Source organism: Myotis lucifugus, unplaced genomic scaffold, assembly GCF_000147115.1.
Source record: "Myotis lucifugus unplaced genomic scaffold, Myoluc2.0 scaffold_109, whole genome shotgun sequence".
Taxonomy (NCBI): Eukaryota; Metazoa; Chordata; class Mammalia; order Chiroptera; family Vespertilionidae; genus Myotis; species Myotis lucifugus.
In genome coordinates, this window is record NW_005871157.1 from 4041342 (window position 1) to 4061397 (window position 20056).

The window sequence follows — 20056 nt, forward strand, 5'->3', positions numbered from 1 at the left end:
AGGCCTGAGCCCCCGAGCACCCGGGGGATGAGCTGGGTGATCCCAACGGCCTGACAGCCAGCCCGGTCCTCCCGCCACCCACCCCGATTCCCCCGTTCACCATCGCTGATCCATCGGAGCCTGCGGGCCAGGGGCAGGGACCACGAGGTCAGCCATTCTGCCTGTTCACCAGTCTGTAGTCCCACCCTGCCCTGCTCACGAGTGGGAGGGTGAGTGGGGGAAGGGACCATCTCATGGTGACCGGTCATTTGGTCGTCACAGACACTGGCTTTTTTTATATTTATATATATATATATATATCTCCTATATAATAAAAGCCTAATATGCAAATTGACTGAATGGCAGAACGACCGGTTGCTATGGTGCACACTGACCACCAGGGGGCAGATACTCAACGCAGGAGCTGCCCCCAGGCCCCAGGCCAGCCAAGGTGGGTACGAGCTGGGGGCCCTCCCCCCAACCCCACTGAGCGCCCTACCAGTCAGCCCGCAGAGGGAGGTGGGGGGTGAGGCCAGCAAATGGGCAGTGCCAGGCCAGCCAAGGCAGGTGCCAGCGGGGACCCCCCCCCCCAATCGCCCCGCCAGTCGCCCTGCAGAGGAAGGCGACTGGTGGCAGGGGGCGGGGCCAGGCTGGCCAAAGTGGGTGCGAGAGGGGGGCCCTGATCACCCTGCTGGTTACCCCACAGATCGGCCCTGATTGCCGGCCAGGCCTAGGGACCCTACCTGTGCACAAATTTTGTGCACCGGGCCTCTAGTATATGTAATAAAAGCCTAATATGCTAAGTGTCCGGTCGGCCGTTCAACCAATCAAAGTGTAATATGCTAATGATATGCTAAGGCCACTCAACAGCTCGCTCTGACGTGCACTGACCACCAGGGAGCAGACACTCCAACTGGTAGGCTAGTTTGCTGCTGGGGTCCGGCCAATCGGGACTGAGGAAGATGGGCCGGACACGCCCTGGAGCCCTCCCACGGTCTCTCCTTCGCTGGCCAACCTCCCACATCTCTCCCTGACCCCGATTGCGCACCAGTGGGGTCCCTTGGCCTGGCCTGTGCCCTTTTGCAATCCAGGATCCCTAGGGGGATGTTGGAGAGCCGGTTTTGGCCTGATCCCACAGGCCAGGCCAAGGGACCCCACTGCTGCACAAATTCGTGCACCGGGCCTCTAGTTTTTAATAGTTCTGATTTGTATGCCTGGCCATATGTCAAACAGGAGAATTACAACCTTTTCAAAGATATTGAAGTTAATGATAGATAAATTAGATTTCTCATAGCACATGGGAAGAATGTATATTTTGCCTTTACTTATTCCCAAAAATGATTAAAAGTTAGTGGCATACTTTTTCTTTTATAGTGGAAATTGATGACTTGAAAAAGATCACCAATTCACTGACTGTGCTTTGTAGTGAGAAACAGAAGCAAGAAAAGGTAAGAGCAAGATGTGTGGGGTGATGTGTATTTCATGAGGATGGTGGTGCAGGCATAACATTCTTGACAAGCCTGGGAAACTTAAAGGTCAAGCAGTTTACCAATACCATTTAAATTGGAATAGAACAGTGTGAGTGTGAGTGACTTTTACTTTTTTTTTTTTTCCAAACAAACATGTTCACAGTTTTGGTTTCTGAATTAATAGTAGAAATTGCCCTGGGTTGTCTGGGAATCTCCCTTAGAGAATTGAAGTTTTTCTGTGACCAGAGGCTTTGGTGTCTCTTTGAGGGTTGCTATCCCAGATAAGAAATACTTGGTAGATCACGTCTCATGAATTGACTCTCTTTTATCTTTAGCAAAGCAAAGCCAAAAAGAAGAAGAAAGGTGTGGTTCCTGGAGGGGGATTAAAGGCCACCATGAAAGACGATCTGGCAGATTATGGTGGTTATGATGGAGGATATGTACAAGACTTTGAAGATTTCATGTGACATTTTATCTTCTCTGGTGTCTTCTTTCTGTTGCCCACAATCCCTTCAACATGTAGCACAACTTCCTTTCCTTTCAGTTCTGCCAAATGCTACAATCAGAAGTGCAGTATCTTTTGTGCTGGTTACTTAACCCCTTGACACTTAGGTGCTAATGTGCAAATGAGGGAACTTGGATCTTGCTGCCAAGGGGTTAAAATTGGGAACCTCAGTTGCTACTAAATCATAGTTTTAAAAAACACACAAACTTAATAATGTTGTCATTGTTGCTATCTGATTCTATAGCAGCAGTCACTAAATTGGAAACAAAGGTTGCAACATGACAAGAAATTGTGTAGTATTGACCAGCACCAGTCAGTAATACAGCCTTAACCATACCTCCTTGAACTACTTCATAACTTGTCAAGAAAAGCAGTTTGCAGCAAGGGCATGTGGTGTGCACCTAGTATTAAAATTGCTTTGTCTTAAAATTGAGCGTGAGGATATTAAACATACATTGTGAAGAAGACTGCTTTTGTCAGAGTGAAGATACGGCGGCTGAAAACTACTAGTTTGATACTTAAAAATTGACCAAAACCCTCCACTTTGAAGCTGAAGAAGGTAAACCTCTCCGTTACTGTATTACAAGTTGTGGAATCTCTCGAGTGCACACTATCAGACTGTTCTACTGATGAATTGCTTCAGATGGGGGAGGGGAACCCTATCTGCTTTATTTGCCTGATTGAAGTGTCTGAGGAACAAATCTCCTTTGTTCTTCTGGGCTGCAGTGGAATAACTTTAAACAGGGTTTTGGCATTTCCTTTCCTTTATAAAACATGCTCAGCAAGCTGCACCAGTTAACTAGTTTGGTAAATTGTTATGTTAACAATTATGACATCTGCAATGTTTTATAAAGCAACTAATTTAATAAAATCACTATTGTGAGGACTTAAATTTTGTGTTATCTCCCAAGAGATATTTTTGGAGAGTATAGAGCACAGCTCTTGGGACTAGAGTTCTCTATATACTTAACAAAGCTTAATAAATGCTTGATGAGTAGTTAATAGCTTTAAAACAAAAATGATTTGTCAGGCCCTTAACAGGGTCACCCTAGAGCAACAAAGGTATAGGGCTGCCTTCCTCATTTTATTTATTTGGGGAAAAATTATTGGGTGGTTTAGTTACTATAGAAAGGCAATTTGTATGTAAGGTCTAAGATATCTAGAACTATTTATTGGAGTAATTGAGCTTATAACTCAGGTATGGCTGTGAGCATAGATTGAGTCATCTTTATTACATATATATTTTTAAGCAATTTAACCAAATTTGTTAAATGTTTAAAACTGTCACAGACTCAAAAGTAGGGACAGAACAAAATTTTTTTTAATTTCTCTTACATACAAAGGGGAGGGTCTCAATCAAAACTCTGTAGAGCACTAAGTGGAAGACAGGACCATCCAAATAATTTGAGAAATTAACAAAGCAGTGACTACACAGCAATAATTACAGCCAATAAAAAATTGTTTTAAGGCAGACAAGGGCTAAGATTTCCTTAGCAGTTAATAATGACATGCACTGAATTTAAAATCTATTTTATTATAGAGATCAGTTTCTAACTAATGGAAATGTATCATCTGTTCCTTAACTGTGTAAATAATATTAAATTCCTTTGAAACTGGAATCTGCAGGCACAGGTATTCTTTAATCAATATTATATCATGTCCTAAAGTAAAAGCCATTCTGAGGAAGATGGGAGTTTTGAACTTAATACCAGTATCTATATAAAATGGTACAGAGAACCATCACTTTTAAAATAGGAATTTCCTTGTGAAAACTCTCTCATTCTTGACCCACAGAGGACTGGTATGATCAGTTCTGGATTTTATAACTTGGACAACAAAGCTCCCAATGCATTATTCTACTGTAATCACAAACATCTGACAGTACCTCGTTGCAGTATAAGAAAACAGGCACCTGTATCAGAACCCATCTAACCTGCTAGCATGTCCTTTAGACAGCAGCCTGTCTGAGGGTCCTTCAGAAGCATATTCACAACATCATAAAGTTTATGTTCGTATGCCAGCTTGTAATACAAGTAGATATCTTCACAATATGTGAGTAACTTCTTCAGGTTTTTCACAGTCATATCAGTAGGCTGGTGTTGTTTATATCTAGACAAAGAAACAGGAATGTACAGGTTAAGATACTGTATGTATCTTGAGCGAGGGCTATCAGCTCTGACACAATTACCTACAGTGGAAGACTGACATTATTTCTTAAAAATGAGTGCCTTACTGCTTACCTTAATTAGAATAAGTTAATACTCCAAAGGGGACCTCTTGATGTTTAGGATTTTTGGCACCTCAGGCTAGCTGAGTAACTGTCCTCCCATTTTAAGTACAGAGCACCATAAGCAAAGTGTTTTCACTCATCTTTTTGCAAAAAGATCTTCCTGGGGATTCTTGACATTTCTTTGTCATCTCAAGCACAGGGATGGCATGTTATACTTAGCCATAAAATTATTACCCATGCCTTATCCAAATCAGGCATTTTAATACTTACTTTTTTAAAAAAAAATATATTTTATTGATTTTTTACAGAGAGGAAGGGAGAGAGAGAGAGAGTTGGAAACATCGATGAGAGAGAAACATCGATCAGCTGCCTCCTGCACATCTCCTACTGGGGATGTGCCCGCAACCCAGGTACATGCCCTTGACCGGAATCGAACCTGGGACCTTTCAGTCCGCAGGCCGCCACTCTATCCACTGAGCCAAACCGGTTTTGGCAATACTTACTTTTTTTTTTTTTTTTTTTAATACTTACTTTTTTGAAATCTCTTCAAATATACTGGTTCTTAATAACCTTTGCTGCTTAAATTCTTCCAAGTAATGAAAGTCTCCTTTAAGAATCACATGTTGGTATAGAATTTCAGCCCAATCAGGAACAAAGTCATAGGCCTCAGCCACAATAGAAGCCTTAAAAGAATGGAGGGAAGAACACCATTAGAGCCTATCTGATGTAAAGTTGAAGGCAGATAGTTCTAGAAAACTTAATGCTGCACACTCATACACTGACTGATCATTATCAATCATACTAAAAGGCTCCGTCTATCAGAATTGGTGTCAGTTTGACATTTTGCTTCCCCTCAAGTCCCAAAACACCGTCTTTTCTTCAGTGGATTAATACTAGTAAAACTGCTGAAAAACATCTTTTTCATACTAAACTGTAAGAAACAGTGAAAGGGCCAATTTCCTGAAACCATCTCTCATTACAGGACTGAAACCAGGCCCCGAATAGCCCTATTCCCTGTGCTAACCCCAGTGCACCATTCCATAAAACACTGCGGATAAGAGGTGCTTGCTGAACCCCTAGCAGGGATGTTCCTCTGAACCTCAACTGTCTAAGGGGCGAAAGTGTCTGCCTCCCTGCTGGCCTAACAATGTGTCTCACCATTCTCCAACCTTTGTCCAAACATGCTAGCAAAAATACTACAAAAAAAGGCAATTTGTATGTCAGCTAAGTCAGGAGAGCTGAACTGTCCTGGTTCTGACACTAACCCTGAGCCTAGACAAGTCAATCTTAGCCCCATTAGACAGGTAGCAGGAGAGAGGATGCTGGCAGTGCTGGCTAGGTTTTTCTTTCGTGCTTACCTGGTAGAACCGAGGTAGGGACATGATGCAGTCCGTCAGCCTGTGGCGACCTAGGTTGATAAGCATTGTGTTTTGGCCAGTGTTCAGAAAGTGAATCTGCAGTGTTAGCAACTTGGTGAGCCTGTGACAGTGCAGGGCCTGTCGCACGCAGGAATCCTGAGGGACAGGGTGGAGGGATGCAAAAGTGAACTTTTGCCATCATCTCCCAGTGAAGCCTCCAACAACTGAGCCCCCCTCCCCCTTCTGCTGCCAATTGCCCCATGACTCCCTCCCCCTTCACTTGGGAGAGCCCAGGGACAAAATTCCCGAAGGTACCAAGCTGCAAACCAGCCTAAACTAAGACCCCATGGTTACCTTCGCATAACTCTCAGCGGCATCCAGCATGAGAGTCAGGGCCTTCAGTAGCAGCTGCTTCAGTTGGTGCCCATTCTTGATGCTATCCTCTGCAAAGGAGTAAAAGAAATGGGAGTGTGCCTGACTCCCAAGGCTGGCTACTCCACCGCATCAGAGTGATCACCGGCTGGACTAGAAATATCCCAGCTCGTGTTCACAGGGAGCAGATATGTCTCACTCAGTTAAAGGGTATTGGGCCAGAAGTACACAGTCTGGAATAGAATTTAGTGCCCCATCTAGTTCTTCATTTCTTTCTGAAACATCAAGGCAGGCTTACATGGCATCAGCATACACATTGGTTCCTGACAGATGACCTGGACACTCAGACTACAGGGCAGACAATGCCTTCCAAATCCCCTTATCACTTACCTGCCCAGGTGGGGCAGCATTCAGTAGCTGCTAAACTGAGGTGGGTTTTAGTCAATACAATGAGCTCCTGCCCTTTTAAGCCCTAAGAACCATCCCTGAGGGTGCTACTGTGACCTCTGCTCACCCCAGGGCTGAGACTCAATCAGTTTCAGCTGGATGCAGGCAGCTGCCTCATGGTTCTCCCCGATTTCCCTGCACATGCTGAAGCACAGGGCAATCATGTTGTGCTTCTCACTGTCCCCAGGGCGGCAGCGTTTGATGTAGTCAAGTAGGGCTGTCTTCAGGGTACCACTCTGCCCAGAAAAAAAGGAAACACCAAAGTCTCAACTAGGGACTGCAAGGCGGGGAGGCCTGGCTGAGTCCCTTGGTTCTTAAAGTTCCTTAAACACCCAAGAAAAAGGAAAAGACAAAAATTAATATAAAAGTTTATGCTATCCTGAATATAAGGAAACAGGTACATCCTCTTTGCTGTTGGGAGTATGAACAGTAAAACCTGTCAGAAGAGGGAAGCCTTAAAAATGCACACGTGTTATTCTAACAACTCTATTTCTAGATCCATCCCTAAAGAAATAAGCAGGCAGAAGTGCTAAGATGGATGTAACAAGGATATATAATGGCAAACAATTAAAAATAATGCAGATGTTCAAAATAAGGGCTAAGAAAATACCTTGTAGCCATTTAAACTGATGTTGATTTGGGAAATATAACATGTTTATCAAGTGAGAAAGGCAGACTCATATTTGGACAGCATGAAAAAGGCTTTATTAAAAAAAATTAAGTATGTATGTTTATATGTTTGTGAGTATGTATGCAAAGGAAGGGCCTATACCGAAATGTTAGCAGTGGCTATCTCCACATGGTAGACACAGAGGGCTTTTTTCTGTGTTCTGTTTTCAAAGTGTCTTAACTTTGAATATGCATTACTTTTGTAATAAGAAAGTTATTAAAAGAATATTTAAATGTAGAAACAAAAATGCCTCAAAAACAATTTAAATACCCTTTGGGAGATCCTAAAGGTGTTCAGGACTTGTCTCCTGATGACTAGCTGGTCTGTCCTGAAACTCCACACTGAGGAGAATTTTTCTGCTTTGTCTCTTAATCCTGCGAGTTCCCAGAAGCCAAAAGTGTACTGTGGTTTTTAAATCCTCAGAGGTGAAATGGGCTGAAGCAATGACTCAGCCAAATAAGTGACTTGAAAACAGGCTCTGAGTGACATGCTGGGCGTCACATACGCATGCGGAGGACAGACAAGTGCCCAGAGTCCAAAGGCCTGGCAAATCTGGCCTTTGCTTCCAAGCCTCCTTTCTGGTCACCATCATAAACAGCTCCACAGCTCCCAGGCCCAGGCCTTGGCATTCACTTCCTAATAGCTCTCAGCAACACACTCTTTTATGGTCCCCTGAGAACTCCACTGTAAAATTAGCCCTCAGACATGGCCTTCCGAGCTGGTCAATCCATTTCTGCATGGCTCAGAAAAGGTTTTTGCCCCTGTCAGAGCAGACACTAGATAGCAGAGGCAGGTGATAGCTGAGGTGAATATGCACAAACTTATTTTCTTCACTAGTTAGCATCTGTTACCACATTCACTATCTGGTCTGAAATCTGTAACCTTACACTACTGGTTACAGTATAAATCCTAGGGAGGCCCTTAATTCCCTCCCTGCATATCCCAGGGGTCTACTCTGATTGGGGTTATTTCTGAGAAAGTGTAAGACTCCTGAAAGTCAGTACATGTCATCCTGGAGCTCAAAATACCATGCACCTACCGGATCCAACTTCTTCCTCATCAGCACTTCGAAGTAGTGCTTTTTATGCAGCAATTCAAAAATGTATGTCATCTCATTGTACCTTCCAATGCCAGTGAGGAGACGCACCTGAAAAGGAAGAAGGCAGCTTCCATCAGCATCATTTGGAATTCTCTGAGCCAGCCCATTGCCCTCATCAATTGTTTGCAGATGCCAAGCTCCAGGGGTAGAAGGGCTAATGGCCAGGCTGCCTTGCTGAGCTCCCTCTCCCTTGTACCCAACCAAGGGCCGCTTCTGGGGGATTCAGAAACCCTAGTCACACCACTTGCTGCTCTCTCCTCTATTGCCTTTAAAAGTGACTATTTGGGGAGGCATAGGAGGCTTGTGTTGTCAGCTTACTTCAATTCAGAGGTAAGAGGTAGGTCTGAGCCTTGTTTCGGGGAAAATACAGCTGTCTTAGCCTCTGGCAAGGGGGATGACACCCTGGAACATGGTAGGGAACCTCTCGATTTCTCCTTTGGAACAATCTGATTCTGACAGAACTTAGAGCCTGGAGCAGAGGGCTGCCCAGCTGGCTACCAAGTAGGTAGTGGTATCCAGAGCGAATTCCGTAAGAATCAGCCCTGGACTGGCCCCTAGCCTACCTGCTCTCTCAAAGGTTTCCCTAGGATGGAAGGTGGGGATGAGGGATTTACTTACCACCAGCCCATACTCCTCGTTGGGGGCCAAGTGGTTGTCTGTGAGCAGCCGAGCAGCCTGCAGAACTCGAATGATGCCCTCCATGTGGCATGTCAGCGTGAAGCAGTGATGGGCCAGAATCAGCAGCTCTGTGGCTGATTAGGTGGGGTACTGGTCAGATAAGATTGTGAACCCTGGCCACCCACCTACACACAGCCTGGAGAAGGCTCTTCACCAGTCCTCTGAGATCCCTGGCCGCACCAGCTCCAGCTCTGGGACAACTCCCACCCCCCAGATGATGTCTAAATTCTTCTCGGTGACAGTACAATCTCTCCCCAAAGACAGTCATGTAGTGACTGCACAGTGACATTTTGAGGCCAAGGCACATGAGAACAAGGAATCCTTGACTTCTAATGATGGAGACACTCTGGAGACAAACTGATAGAGTTCATGCCAACATGAACCCGAACCCGAGGGCAGTTTCTATCTCAGTGAAGAGTCCTGGGGCCTAATCAAGAGCCACATGACGTTCTGCACTTCCTCTGAGAGGAAGAGAGAGGGAAACACCGATCTCCTGCATGCATGCTAAACGGGTCGAATCTGCAACCTGGGTATGTGCTCTGACTGGGAATCGAACCCTCCACCTTTGGTGCACGGGTGACACTCCAACCAACTGCGCCATACTGGCCAGGGCAATATTCTGCACTTCTGATGGCTTTCTAGATTAACAAAAGATTTGACTACATACAAATTCCAAACTATTACACATAATCACTGTAAGCGAATTAAAAAGCCAACTGGGAAAAATGTTTGCAATGTTGAAGACAGCAACAGGGTTCCCAGCCTTAATACATGTGCCTTTTGGGTCTTGGTACCTGTGGAACCCTCCCCAAACCTGACTACTGAGCAATCTTGACTACTAATCCTTCAGGCCTTGGTTTGGACATTTCCTCCAAAAACATTTCTTGACCCTCGTCAGTCTGGCTCTTACTGTGTCACACCCCTAGTCTGGGCTCCAGGGACTGCTGCTTTATGTTCACCACATCCCTGGTTTTTAGAGTACTTAGCACACAGCTGGTACTCTGTACATACTGTTGAACTGGACTGAGAAGAGAAATAGAAAGCTATTTTTAAAGTAAAACTGTTCAAACTTTAAAAACTTATATTTATTTGTTCACTAAAGATCATTAAAATTCCCTTTTTGGGTCTATCAAATTTGCAAAGTGGAATGGGTTCCAGGAAATACTACTTTCACCTCTGCTTAAGTGGGAGTAAGAAGTGAACTTTTTTTCTGGAGTAAAAGTTGACAATATATATACAAGCTTTAAAAACATCATGGAAAGATGTTAATGACAGCATACTTTTGAATCACAGTTCATCTTAGGGAAATAATCATGGGTGTGCACATAGACTTGCCTATAAGGATGTTTGCCAGTATATTAAGACAGAAAATTGGAAATAATATAAAGTCCCACAATAGGGTCTACAATTTTTTTAAAAATTGAGTTTAGAGAGAGGAAGGGAGAGGGAAAGAGAGAAACATCGATGAGAGACAAATGTTGATTGGCTGCCTCCTGCACACCCCTACTGGGGATCAAGCCCGAAACCAGGCACGTGCCCTGACCAGAAATTGAACCGTGACCTCCTGGTTCATAGGTTGATCTTCAACTACTGAGCACACCAGCTGGGGCAGGGTCTACAATTTTTAATTACATATAAGAGAAATACTGTGTAACCATTAAATATGATATAGGATATCCTCGGAAGAGGATACACAACAAGAAATAAATTTTAAAAAATCAGTGTTTTAAAAAATGATATAGGAGAATATTCAATGGAAAGATGTTAATGACAGCATATTCATAAATTAATTATAAACAATATGCAAAACTCATTTTTGAAAAATAAAAGCCTATTGATTTGCATAGAACAAGATCAGAGGGACACATATTTCTGAATGCCTGTAATGAACTAGACATTGTGGAAAGTGAGTGAGCTTTTAAATCACACAGACTGGGTTCAAATACCAGTTCTGCCATTTAATAGTTAATCAACCTCTCTAAGCTTCAGTCTCCTTCTAAAGTGGGGACAATAATATCCACTTTGTAAGGTAATTTAAGAGTGAAATAAGATAAATATGCCAAATGTTAAAGGTTTACCTTTGTGTGATTTTAAATTTGGGGCTGCTTTTCCATACATACCCTCTAAACTTTCTTTAATGAACTTACGGCTTTCTGCCAAGAACTTATAAACTATTCTGGAGGAGTAGGGGTGAGAGCAGGAAGGATCCAAATTGAGTTTTGGGAAGACTAGCTCTAGAAGACTTCTTGAAGACCTGCTTGGGCCCAAAACATGTGAGAAAATGGCCAAGAACTTACTGCAGGACAATTCCCCATGGGGAACGGAGGAAATCTTTTCCAACAACTTCATGCCTACCAAGGTGCGGTCTTGACACAAAGTGGTTAGCTGAAGAAATGCCTGACTTTCTTCTGCTGGGGTGACCATCTGCTTCTGTCCTGTACAGAAAGACATGGAGAAAGGCACTGGTTTACCTGGAGACAGTTGAGAGAAAGGTAAGAGCCCCATGCTGCCCTGGCCTGGGCACCAGGAAGTAATGCTGAAGGAGTTCCCAGTGCAGCTCTTCTCTTGGCCTAGTGGTCAGCTGACACAACAGCAGGAGTTCATTAGCTCAGAGGAAGGCACAGCTACTCTAAGCATAATTGTAAAACAATGAATGAACAAAAAGTGATTACAACAAAATAAACGCAATGCATTCTCCTCTTATGAGTGCAACCTGGCAACTTGAGAGGGCAACATGCAGGACATATGAGCATAACATCCAAATCCTTAACACTAGGTACTTGTGAGAGTTGTCTGAAAAGCTGAGGAAGCCTGAAGGGAGGGTACCTGCTCCCTCTGATGGGGACAGTAGCTCCCGGGTCACCTCTTCGGCCACAAGGTCAGCCACCCTGTCTGGCTCCAGGCCCTGAGTGCTGATGAAGGCTTGGGCTCGCTTGCATCGGTCAGGCTGCGGAGAGGCCAAGATTGCTCGGAGTATGGCCTCACCATCCTGAGCAGCAACATCTGTGTAGGAACAGCCCAACTCCTGAAAAGAAGACAAGTCAGTCAAAGCTACTGTTAGGAGCCAGGAAAAAGCTAGCCCCTTCTGAATTCTGATGTGGACAGGCTGCATTGCTTGCCATGAGCAGGAACCTTAAAAGAAGCAAGCACTATATTCCAGTTCTTTCCACCACTTCACCAATGAGCTGGATCCAAGGAAGAGAGTCTTGTCTTCAAAAAGCATCAGGTAACTTATCTTGTATTGAACCCTGAGTTTTTCAGATGTTATACAATGTGAGAAAGTTGAATAAAAGGCAAGAGCCCCTTCCGTGTTGTTCCCACAACAGCTGCATAAGCCTCAATTTCCAAGGAAGCCTCTGAACCTCACCCAAGGCGAATGGCATTACTGCTCCGCTCTGTCTCCCGTGCTCGTCCCACTGCACTTAGCATCTACTGTTTTTCTCCTTCAGTCAGCACAAAGCCACAAACAGTTCCTGGCTGCACCGCTCCTGTCTTTAGGGTCATCATATTCCATTTTATTTTATTCTGAACTTATTTTGGGCTCCCCCTGACAAGGAAAGCTCCTGAAGCAAGACCTAAGATATTAGGGTCAGAAGGGACTCTCTTGGTCAAGTCACTTATAGATCAAGAACTAGGGTTTAAAGAAGTGAAATGTCTGGCTTTAATTTCTGGTTGGCTAAGCGGCAGCCAGGACTCAAGTCACCATGGCACTTGGGTGGGCATCCTCCCCATTATTTCCAAGAAATGATTTGTATCCTGACAAGAGCTCTACTCCCAGGTCACGATCATCACCTAATGGGCTGACTTGGCAATGTGCAAACTCTTCCTCGAGCTTCACGCTTCCCTCCCTCTCAGAGGGAGGTTCCTGTGGAGCCCCCCCCCCCCCCCACTTTGGCACTACCTTGGAAAGTTCATACAGACAGAGGACCCGTCGGCAGTAGTTCTTCCCATGGAGGCATTTGTGTGTCAGAGTTTCCAGATTAGTCACCATTTCATCACTGGGGGGCAGCATCACAAATGACTGACTCTCCAAACTTGAAGCTAGAAGCAAATACAGATTGAAGGTGGGGGGGGGGGGGGGGGGGTGACGAAGCTGGTAAGTTAAGGCCTCTCCTCAGCCCGCTATGGCTCTGCCTCTCTGCCCACAACTTACTGCACTGTACCCCCATCAGTCCCCCGGGTCTGGGTCCACTTGAACTTCTTTCATTGCCTTCTTCCAGGGAATCCCAGGCTGAGATACCTCACAGGCCTCATAGGCTACAAAAGACTCAAAGCCACCTAACGGGCACTCTAAAGATGGTCACCAAACTTGACTGATAGACTCTCCTCCTCACCCTCTCCTCCTAATTTCCCTTATCAAATAAGTCACCAGGTCTAGCTGACTGTATCTCCAAAACACCTCTCCATCACCACCTTAGTTCCAGCCTTCAGCACCCGGCATCTATGAGGCTGTCACTGGTCCCTGCTGCCAGCCTCCCCTTGTCCCCAGGTCAATCTTCCACATACTCATCAGGGTCTTTCTTAAAATGCAAATCATACAAAAAAAAAAGGATCATCTGGATAGATACCTTAAGGGAATAGTAAAATTAAAATCCACTCCTGATTAAAAACAAACAACAAATAAATGCTCTTAGTCTGAAATAGAAGAAAGCTTTCTTATTTTGATCAAGTGTTTCTATTAGGTAAAAAAGTAGATTATTTATATAACACTATTTCTAATCGCAAAAACAAAATTGAAAATTTAAATCTGTATCAATAAAGCGTTGTTAAATAGTAGTATATCTGCATAGAATACTCTGCGGCCATTAAAAAGAATGAGGCCATCCTCACTTTGGCAGCACATATACTAAAATTGGAACAATACAGAGAAGATTAGCATGGTCCCTGCGCAAGGATGCCATGAAAAAAAAAAAGAAAAAAAGAATGAGATCAATCAATCTGTGAACTGAAAAAAAATGTAGAACAATGTAATTTTATTTTCGTAAGAAAGAAATAGTGTGTGTGTGTGTGTGTGTGTGTGCATGCGCACTGGCACACACAAGCCCACAAGTATAAAACAATGCATGCCAAGCAAGTAAATACTTATTTTAGGGAATTTGGTGGGGGTGGTGTTGAATGGGTAAATGATTTCACTTTATGCATTTATGTATTGTGTTATTTGCTACACTAAACATGTAATACTTTTGCATTTAAGACATTATCCATTAAAAAATAGACTTTAGCCCTAGCCACTCTGGCTCAGTAAACAGAGAGTCAGCCTGCAGACTAAAAGGTCCCAGGTTCGATTCTAGTCAAAGGCACATGCCCAGGTTGTGGGCTCGATCCTCAGAAGGGGACGTGCAAGAGGTAGCCAATCAATGATTCTCTGTCATCATTGATGTTTCTAGCTCTCTCTCCCTCTCACTTCCTCTCTGAAATCAATAAAAGCATATTTTTAAAAATACACTTTAAAGACCAAAGTAAAAAGCAACTCAGACCATGTTATTCCCCCATTTAAAATCCTTCTTCGGGGGTTCCAGTTCTAGGTAAGGAGATCACTCCACCCTTCTCTCCCACTGAACTCAACATAAAACCTGGACACTGCATGCAGCACCATACAAGGACTCTGAAATGGAAACAGCAGCCGGTGGAATGCAGATAACCAGAATTACCACTTTCTTCCCCTCTAGTAACCGCCAGCCTGAAGGCAGTGCCACCTAAAACCTAGAACTGAGCATTAAGGCTCACAGAGAGAGTGTGCTCCCCAGGAAAAGCCCTCTAGTATGGGCGCAAGGAGTAGGAACAGGAACTCCTAATGCTCATTCTCTCTCATCTCAGCTCCTAAGCAACCATTTGGCCTTGGTGACAGAGGCTGACGCAGCAGGTGGCAAGAACCAAAACTCAGAAAGGAACCTTTGAGGATCAGAGGAGCTCTGGTCTCAAGAGGGTGGAGTGATCCTGTTCCTTTTTGCATTAGCCACCCCCCCCCCCCCCCCGTAAGGTGGCCCTGGATGCAGTCAAATTCAGGGAAGTGCATGGCAGAATGGGGTAACTAAATTCCAGCTTTTGGCCAGAGGACTGAAAAGGGAAGGCTCAGAAAACCAGAAAGCACTTGGGAGAGAGATTCAGGAAAGCAACATGAAGGTGTTTATAAAACTGAATTAACAGATAAACCACTGCCCAGGTCATAGACTGACCTGAGGATCGTACACACATGGATGGATCTGAATAGTATCACAAAGAATTTGAAAAGTGCACTGGGTTGGCCCACAGAAAGTGGGTCGGAACCTGTAGCCTAAACCTAACCAGGTCAAACGCCTGCTAAAAAAATATCAAAATTCTTCATAGGATTTAAATTAAGACTCAGAGTCTCATATCATACTATTCAAAATGTTTAAATGCAACACAAAATTACTCAACATACAAATATACAGGAAAATCTCAACTCATGTGAGAAAAGACAACAGATGACAGAGTACTAAAATGACACAAATGTTGAAATTGTCTGATTAAGATTAAAGCAACTAGCCCAGCTGGTGTGGCTCAGTGGTTGAGCATCAACCTAAGAACCAGGAGGTCATGGTTCGATTCCCAGTCAGGGCACATGCCTGGGTTGTGGGCTTGATCACCAGTGTGGTGTATGCAGGAGGCAGTCGATCAATGATTCTCTTTCATCATTGATGTTTCTCTCTCTCTCTCTCTCTCTCTCTCTCTCTCTCTCTCTCTCTCTCTCTCTCCCTTCCTATCTGAAATCAATTCAAAAACAAAAAGATTAAAGCAGCCACTATACAAATGTCCCAACAAGCAATTATGACTGCTCTATGATAAACAGAAAAACAAAGTCTCAGCAAATAAATAGAAGGTGTAAAGAATAAAATGGAAATTTAACACTGAACAATAACTGAAATTTAAAAATCACAGAAATGAAAACACTCAATAGCAGAATAAAAATGCCAGAGAAGTCTGGCTTGCTGGTGTTGCTCAGTGGTTGGGTGTCGACCCATGAACCAGGTCATGGTTCGATCCACAGTAGTGTGGGAGGCAGCCGATAGATGATTCTCTCTCATCATTGATGTTTCTATCCCTCTCCCATCCTCTCTCTGAAATCATAAAAACATTTTTTTAAATGCTAGAGAAAACAGTCAGTGAAACTGAAGACAGATGAACAGAAATTATCCAATCTGAACAATAGAGAGAGAAAAAAAAAAGAAAAACTGAACAAAGCCTCAGGGACTTGTGAGACACTAATAAAAGTTCTAAGATTCATGTCCCAAAAGGATAGGAGTAAGAGTATGGTGCTGAAAAAAGTATTTGAAAAGGTAATGTCTTAAAACAACCTAAATTTGGTGGAACTCACAAAACTACATGTTCAAGAAGCTTAGTGAACCCCAAATCAGATAAATACTAAGAAATACATGCCCAGCCACATTATAATCTAACTGCTGAATACCAAAGACAGAAAAACATCTTGAAAGCAACCAGAGAAAAATGCATTATTTATATGGGAAAAAAAGAATTCAAATCACTGCACATTATTCATCAGATACCATGGAGGTCAAAAGGAAGTGGTACAAAAGATGGCAGTATAGGTAAACGCCGGTACTCGCTGCCTCCTACAACCACATCAAAATTACAACTAAAATACAGAACAACTATCATTCAGAACTGCCTGAAAGCTGGCTGAATGGAAGTCCTACCACTAGAGGAAAAAAAAAAGAAGTCCTGCCCTAACCGGTTTGGCTCAGTGGATGGAGCAACAGCCTGCAGATTGAAGGGTCCCAGGTTCGATTCTGGTCAAGGGCATGTACCTTGGTTGCAGGCACATCCCCAGTAGGGGGTGTGCAGGAGGCAGCTGATCGATGTTTCTCTCTCATCGATGTTTCTAACTCTCTATCCCTCTCCCTTTCACTCTGTAAAAAAATCAATAAAATATATTTAAAAAAAAGAAAAGAGAGATTTTTTTTTTTTTTAAAGAAGCCCTACAACTAGACTGGTAGGAAGGGTGGAAAGGTGGAATAGGCTGATTTGGCACCCACATGGGCCATTTTTTTAATCCAGAGGGAGATTGTCCCTGCTGAGGCCACCATGAGGAGCAAGGGGTCCCAGCCCCACACCAGACCCCCAGCCCAGGGTCCCAGACTAGGAAGAGAAATCCCCGTAACTTCAGGCTGTAAAAACCAGTGAGGATTGTGGCTGCAGGACACGGAGGCTGCTGGAGACCCAGGTGTCCCTCTTAAAGGGCCAGACACAAATTTACTCAGACTCACTTCCTCTGAGATCTAGGGCCCTGAGTCACTGGGGAACCCAGACACATAGGAGGAGGAACTGGATTGTCTGGCATCAGGACAGGAACTTGGGGGCGGCCTTCTACCAGATGGAGATGCTCGCAGGGGTCATTGTTCCTATGCTGAGACCTCCCCCGTCCCAAGGCTGACTGGCAACCATATCTGAGTCGCCATCAACCTGGAGAACACTGTTTGCTCTACCATGGTGATTCTCTGAGACCCCGCCCCATCCAATTTGCAACCCCACCCAAGCCGTTTGCAGCAGCTTTTCCACATAAATTGCCTGTCCTGGCTCAGACTTCAGACTTTGCTAAATCTCTCAAACAAGCTGCAGCTGGTGTGAGGGTGCCCCAAATCTATCAATAAAAGGCCCAAGACCTGGCACTAGTACCAGCCTACCTTGCTTCACAGCTGGGCCTCACCTGGGCACTTCTTAGCCCAATACAAAAGCAGCCATCTGCAGATCTCTCTGTAGCTCCTGCTGGGTGGCCCTCGGAAGTGACTAACTTTGCACCTCCCTTCAGACATAACAGATTACAACTCTATATATTCACAAGCAACACAATCAAGGGGCAGACTCAGTGAGTACCAAAGCCCTACTGAAGGAAGTCCTGCTCCATAAGGGTGTTTCCTGCATAGCAGCTCTCCCACTGTAGCCACAGCTGGTCCTCACAGCCAATTGTCCTGGAAGTAAATTCCTCCCAGTGATGCCAACAGCAATCAAAGCTCAACTACAAGACTGCACACAGCCCACAGAAGTACATCTAGAGGGCCCAGCTCAGGTGCCTGGAGAGACTGAGACCCTGGGCACTACAGGACACCTACTACACAAGGCCACTCTACCAATTCCAGGAGACATAGCAGCTCTACCCAAACAAACACAGGGAAGCAGCCAAAATGCAGAGACAAAGAAACATTACACAAATGAAAGTAATGGAAGAAAGCAAACTACTGGATACAGAGTTCAAAACCATGGTTATAAGGTTACTCAAGGATCTTCAAGGAACTTAGACTTTCAAGGATCTTAGTCAGAATTCCAAAGACATGGAAAAGGACCATTCAGAAATTAAGCATACACTAATTGAAACAAAGAATAATTTACAGGGATTCAACAGTAGAGTAGAGGATTCAAATCAACAATATGAAATATGAGGAAGCAAAAAACACCCAATCAGAAGAGAAAAATAAAAAGAATCCAAAAATATGAAGAGAGTGTAAGGAGCCTCTGGGACAACTTCAAGCATAGCAACATTCGCATTATGGGGGTGCCAGAAGAGAGAGAGCAAGATATTGAAAACCTATTTGAAGAAATAATGACAGAAAACTTCCCCTACCTGGTGAAAAAAATAGACTTACAAGTCCAGGAAACTCAGAGAGGCCCAAACAAGAGGAACCCAAAGAGGACCACACCAAGACACATCATAATTAAAATGCCAAGGGCTAAAGACAAAGATAGAATTCTAAAAGCAGCAAGAGAAAGAGAGCGCCCTTGTCAGTTAATTTCTCAACAGAAACTATACAGGCCAGAAGGAAGTGGCAAGAAATATTCAAAGTGATGAATAGCAAGGACCTACAACCAAGATACTCTACCCAGCAAAGCTATCATTTAGAATTGAAGGTCAGATAAAGAGATTCATAGAAAGAAAAAGCTAAAGGAGTTTATGACCACCAAGCCAGTATTACATGAAAAGTTGAAGGGTATTCTTTAAGAAGAGGAAGAAGAAGAAAAAGATAAAAAATATGAACAATAGCCCTAACCAGTTTGGCTCAGTGGATAGAGTGTTGGCCTGCGGACTCAAGGGTCCCAGGTTCAATTCTGGTCAAGGGCATGTACCTTGGTTGTGGGCACATACCCAGTAGGGAGTGTGCACAAGGCAGCAGATCGATGTTTCTCTCTCATCGATGTTTCTAACTATCCCTCTCCCTTCCTCTCCGTAAAAAATCAGTAAAATATATATAAAAAACATGAACAATAAAATGGCAATAAATACATATCTATCAACAATTGAATCTAAAAATTCAAAATAAACAAATAAGAAATCGAATGAACAGAATAAATTGGTGAATAAAATAGAATCAGGCATGGAAAAGGAACAGACTGACAATTCTCAGAGGGAAAGGGGGTAGGGTGTGGGAAGAGATTGAACAAAGATCTTATGTGTATCTATGCATTACCTATGAACAGACAATGGGGTGGCAAAGGCCTGGGGTGGGGCAGGAACTGGGTGGAGAGGGGAAAAAAAGAGGGACATCTGTAATACTCTCAACAATAAGGATTTAGAAAAAAAAAGGAAGTGGTACAGCCCTAGCTGGTTTGGCTCAGTGGATAGAGCACTGGCTCACAGACTAAAGGGTCCTGGGTTCGATTCTAGTCAACGGCATGTACCTTGGTTACAAGCTAGATACCCAGCCTTGGTTGGGGCACATGTGGGAGGCAACCAATTGATGTGTCTCTCTCACGTTGATATTTCTCTCTCTCTGTCTCTCCACCTTGCTTCCACTCTCTCTAAAGATCAATGGAAAAATATCCTCAGATGAGGATTGGGGTGGGGGGGGGGGGAAGGAACTGGTAAAACATTATTAGGTGCTGAAAAAAAAATAATGAATTTAAAAATATATATATCTTATTGATTTTTTACTGAGAGGAAGGGAGAGGGATAGTTAGAAACATCGATGAGAGAGAAACATCTATCAGTGCCTCCTGCACACTCCCTACTGGGTATGTGCCCACAACCGAGGTACATGCCCTTGACCAGAATCAAACCTGGGACCCTTGAGTCCGCAGGCCCACGCTCTATCCACTGAGCCAAACTAGTTAGGGCAGTGGTCGGCAAACTGCGGCTCATGAGCCACATGCAACTCTTTGGCCCCTTGAGTGTGGCTCTTCCACAAAATACCGATTTCTACGGATGGACCACAAAGTTTCAATCGCACTTTATGTGTGTGCCCGCACGTGGTATTTTGTGGAAGAGCCACACTCAAGGG

At 44.0% G+C, this 20056-nt stretch overlaps 2 protein-coding genes and 1 non-coding gene across 3 annotated transcripts in view; 2 read left to right on the forward strand and 1 right to left on the reverse strand.

Moving 5' to 3' along the window:
* The window catches only part of EIF3J (eukaryotic translation initiation factor 3 subunit J), a 26134-nt gene extending 23289 nt beyond the window's left edge, over nucleotides 1–2845 (forward strand). Inside the window, exons 8-9 of the mRNA XM_006093125.3 lie at nucleotides 1354–1427; nucleotides 1784–2845. Of these exons, the coding sequence (XP_006093187.2) occupies nucleotides 1354–1427; nucleotides 1784–1915 (206 nt within the window). The 3' untranslated portion in view covers nucleotides 1916–2845. The remainder of the gene's footprint in view (nucleotides 1–1353; nucleotides 1428–1783) is intronic.
* A 622-nt stretch (nucleotides 2846–3467) lies between these two features.
* SPG11 (SPG11, spatacsin vesicle trafficking associated) overlaps nucleotides 3468–20056 on the reverse strand; it is a 91110-nt gene continuing 74521 nt past the window's right edge. Inside the window, 10 exon segments of the mRNA XM_023757599.1 lie at nucleotides 3468–4062; nucleotides 4715–4866; nucleotides 5542–5697; nucleotides 5896–5984; nucleotides 6428–6596; nucleotides 8070–8177; nucleotides 8748–8881; nucleotides 11105–11242; nucleotides 11634–11832; nucleotides 12709–12848. Coding sequence (XP_023613367.1) covers nucleotides 3882–4062; nucleotides 4715–4866; nucleotides 5542–5697; nucleotides 5896–5984; nucleotides 6428–6596; nucleotides 8070–8177; nucleotides 8748–8881; nucleotides 11105–11242; nucleotides 11634–11832; nucleotides 12709–12848 — 1466 coding nt within the window. The 3' untranslated portion in view covers nucleotides 3468–3881.
* LOC111826901 lies at nucleotides 13630–13736 on the forward strand. Its single transcript, XR_002830353.1, has one exon. It is a non-coding gene; the product is annotated as a U6 spliceosomal RNA (small nuclear RNA).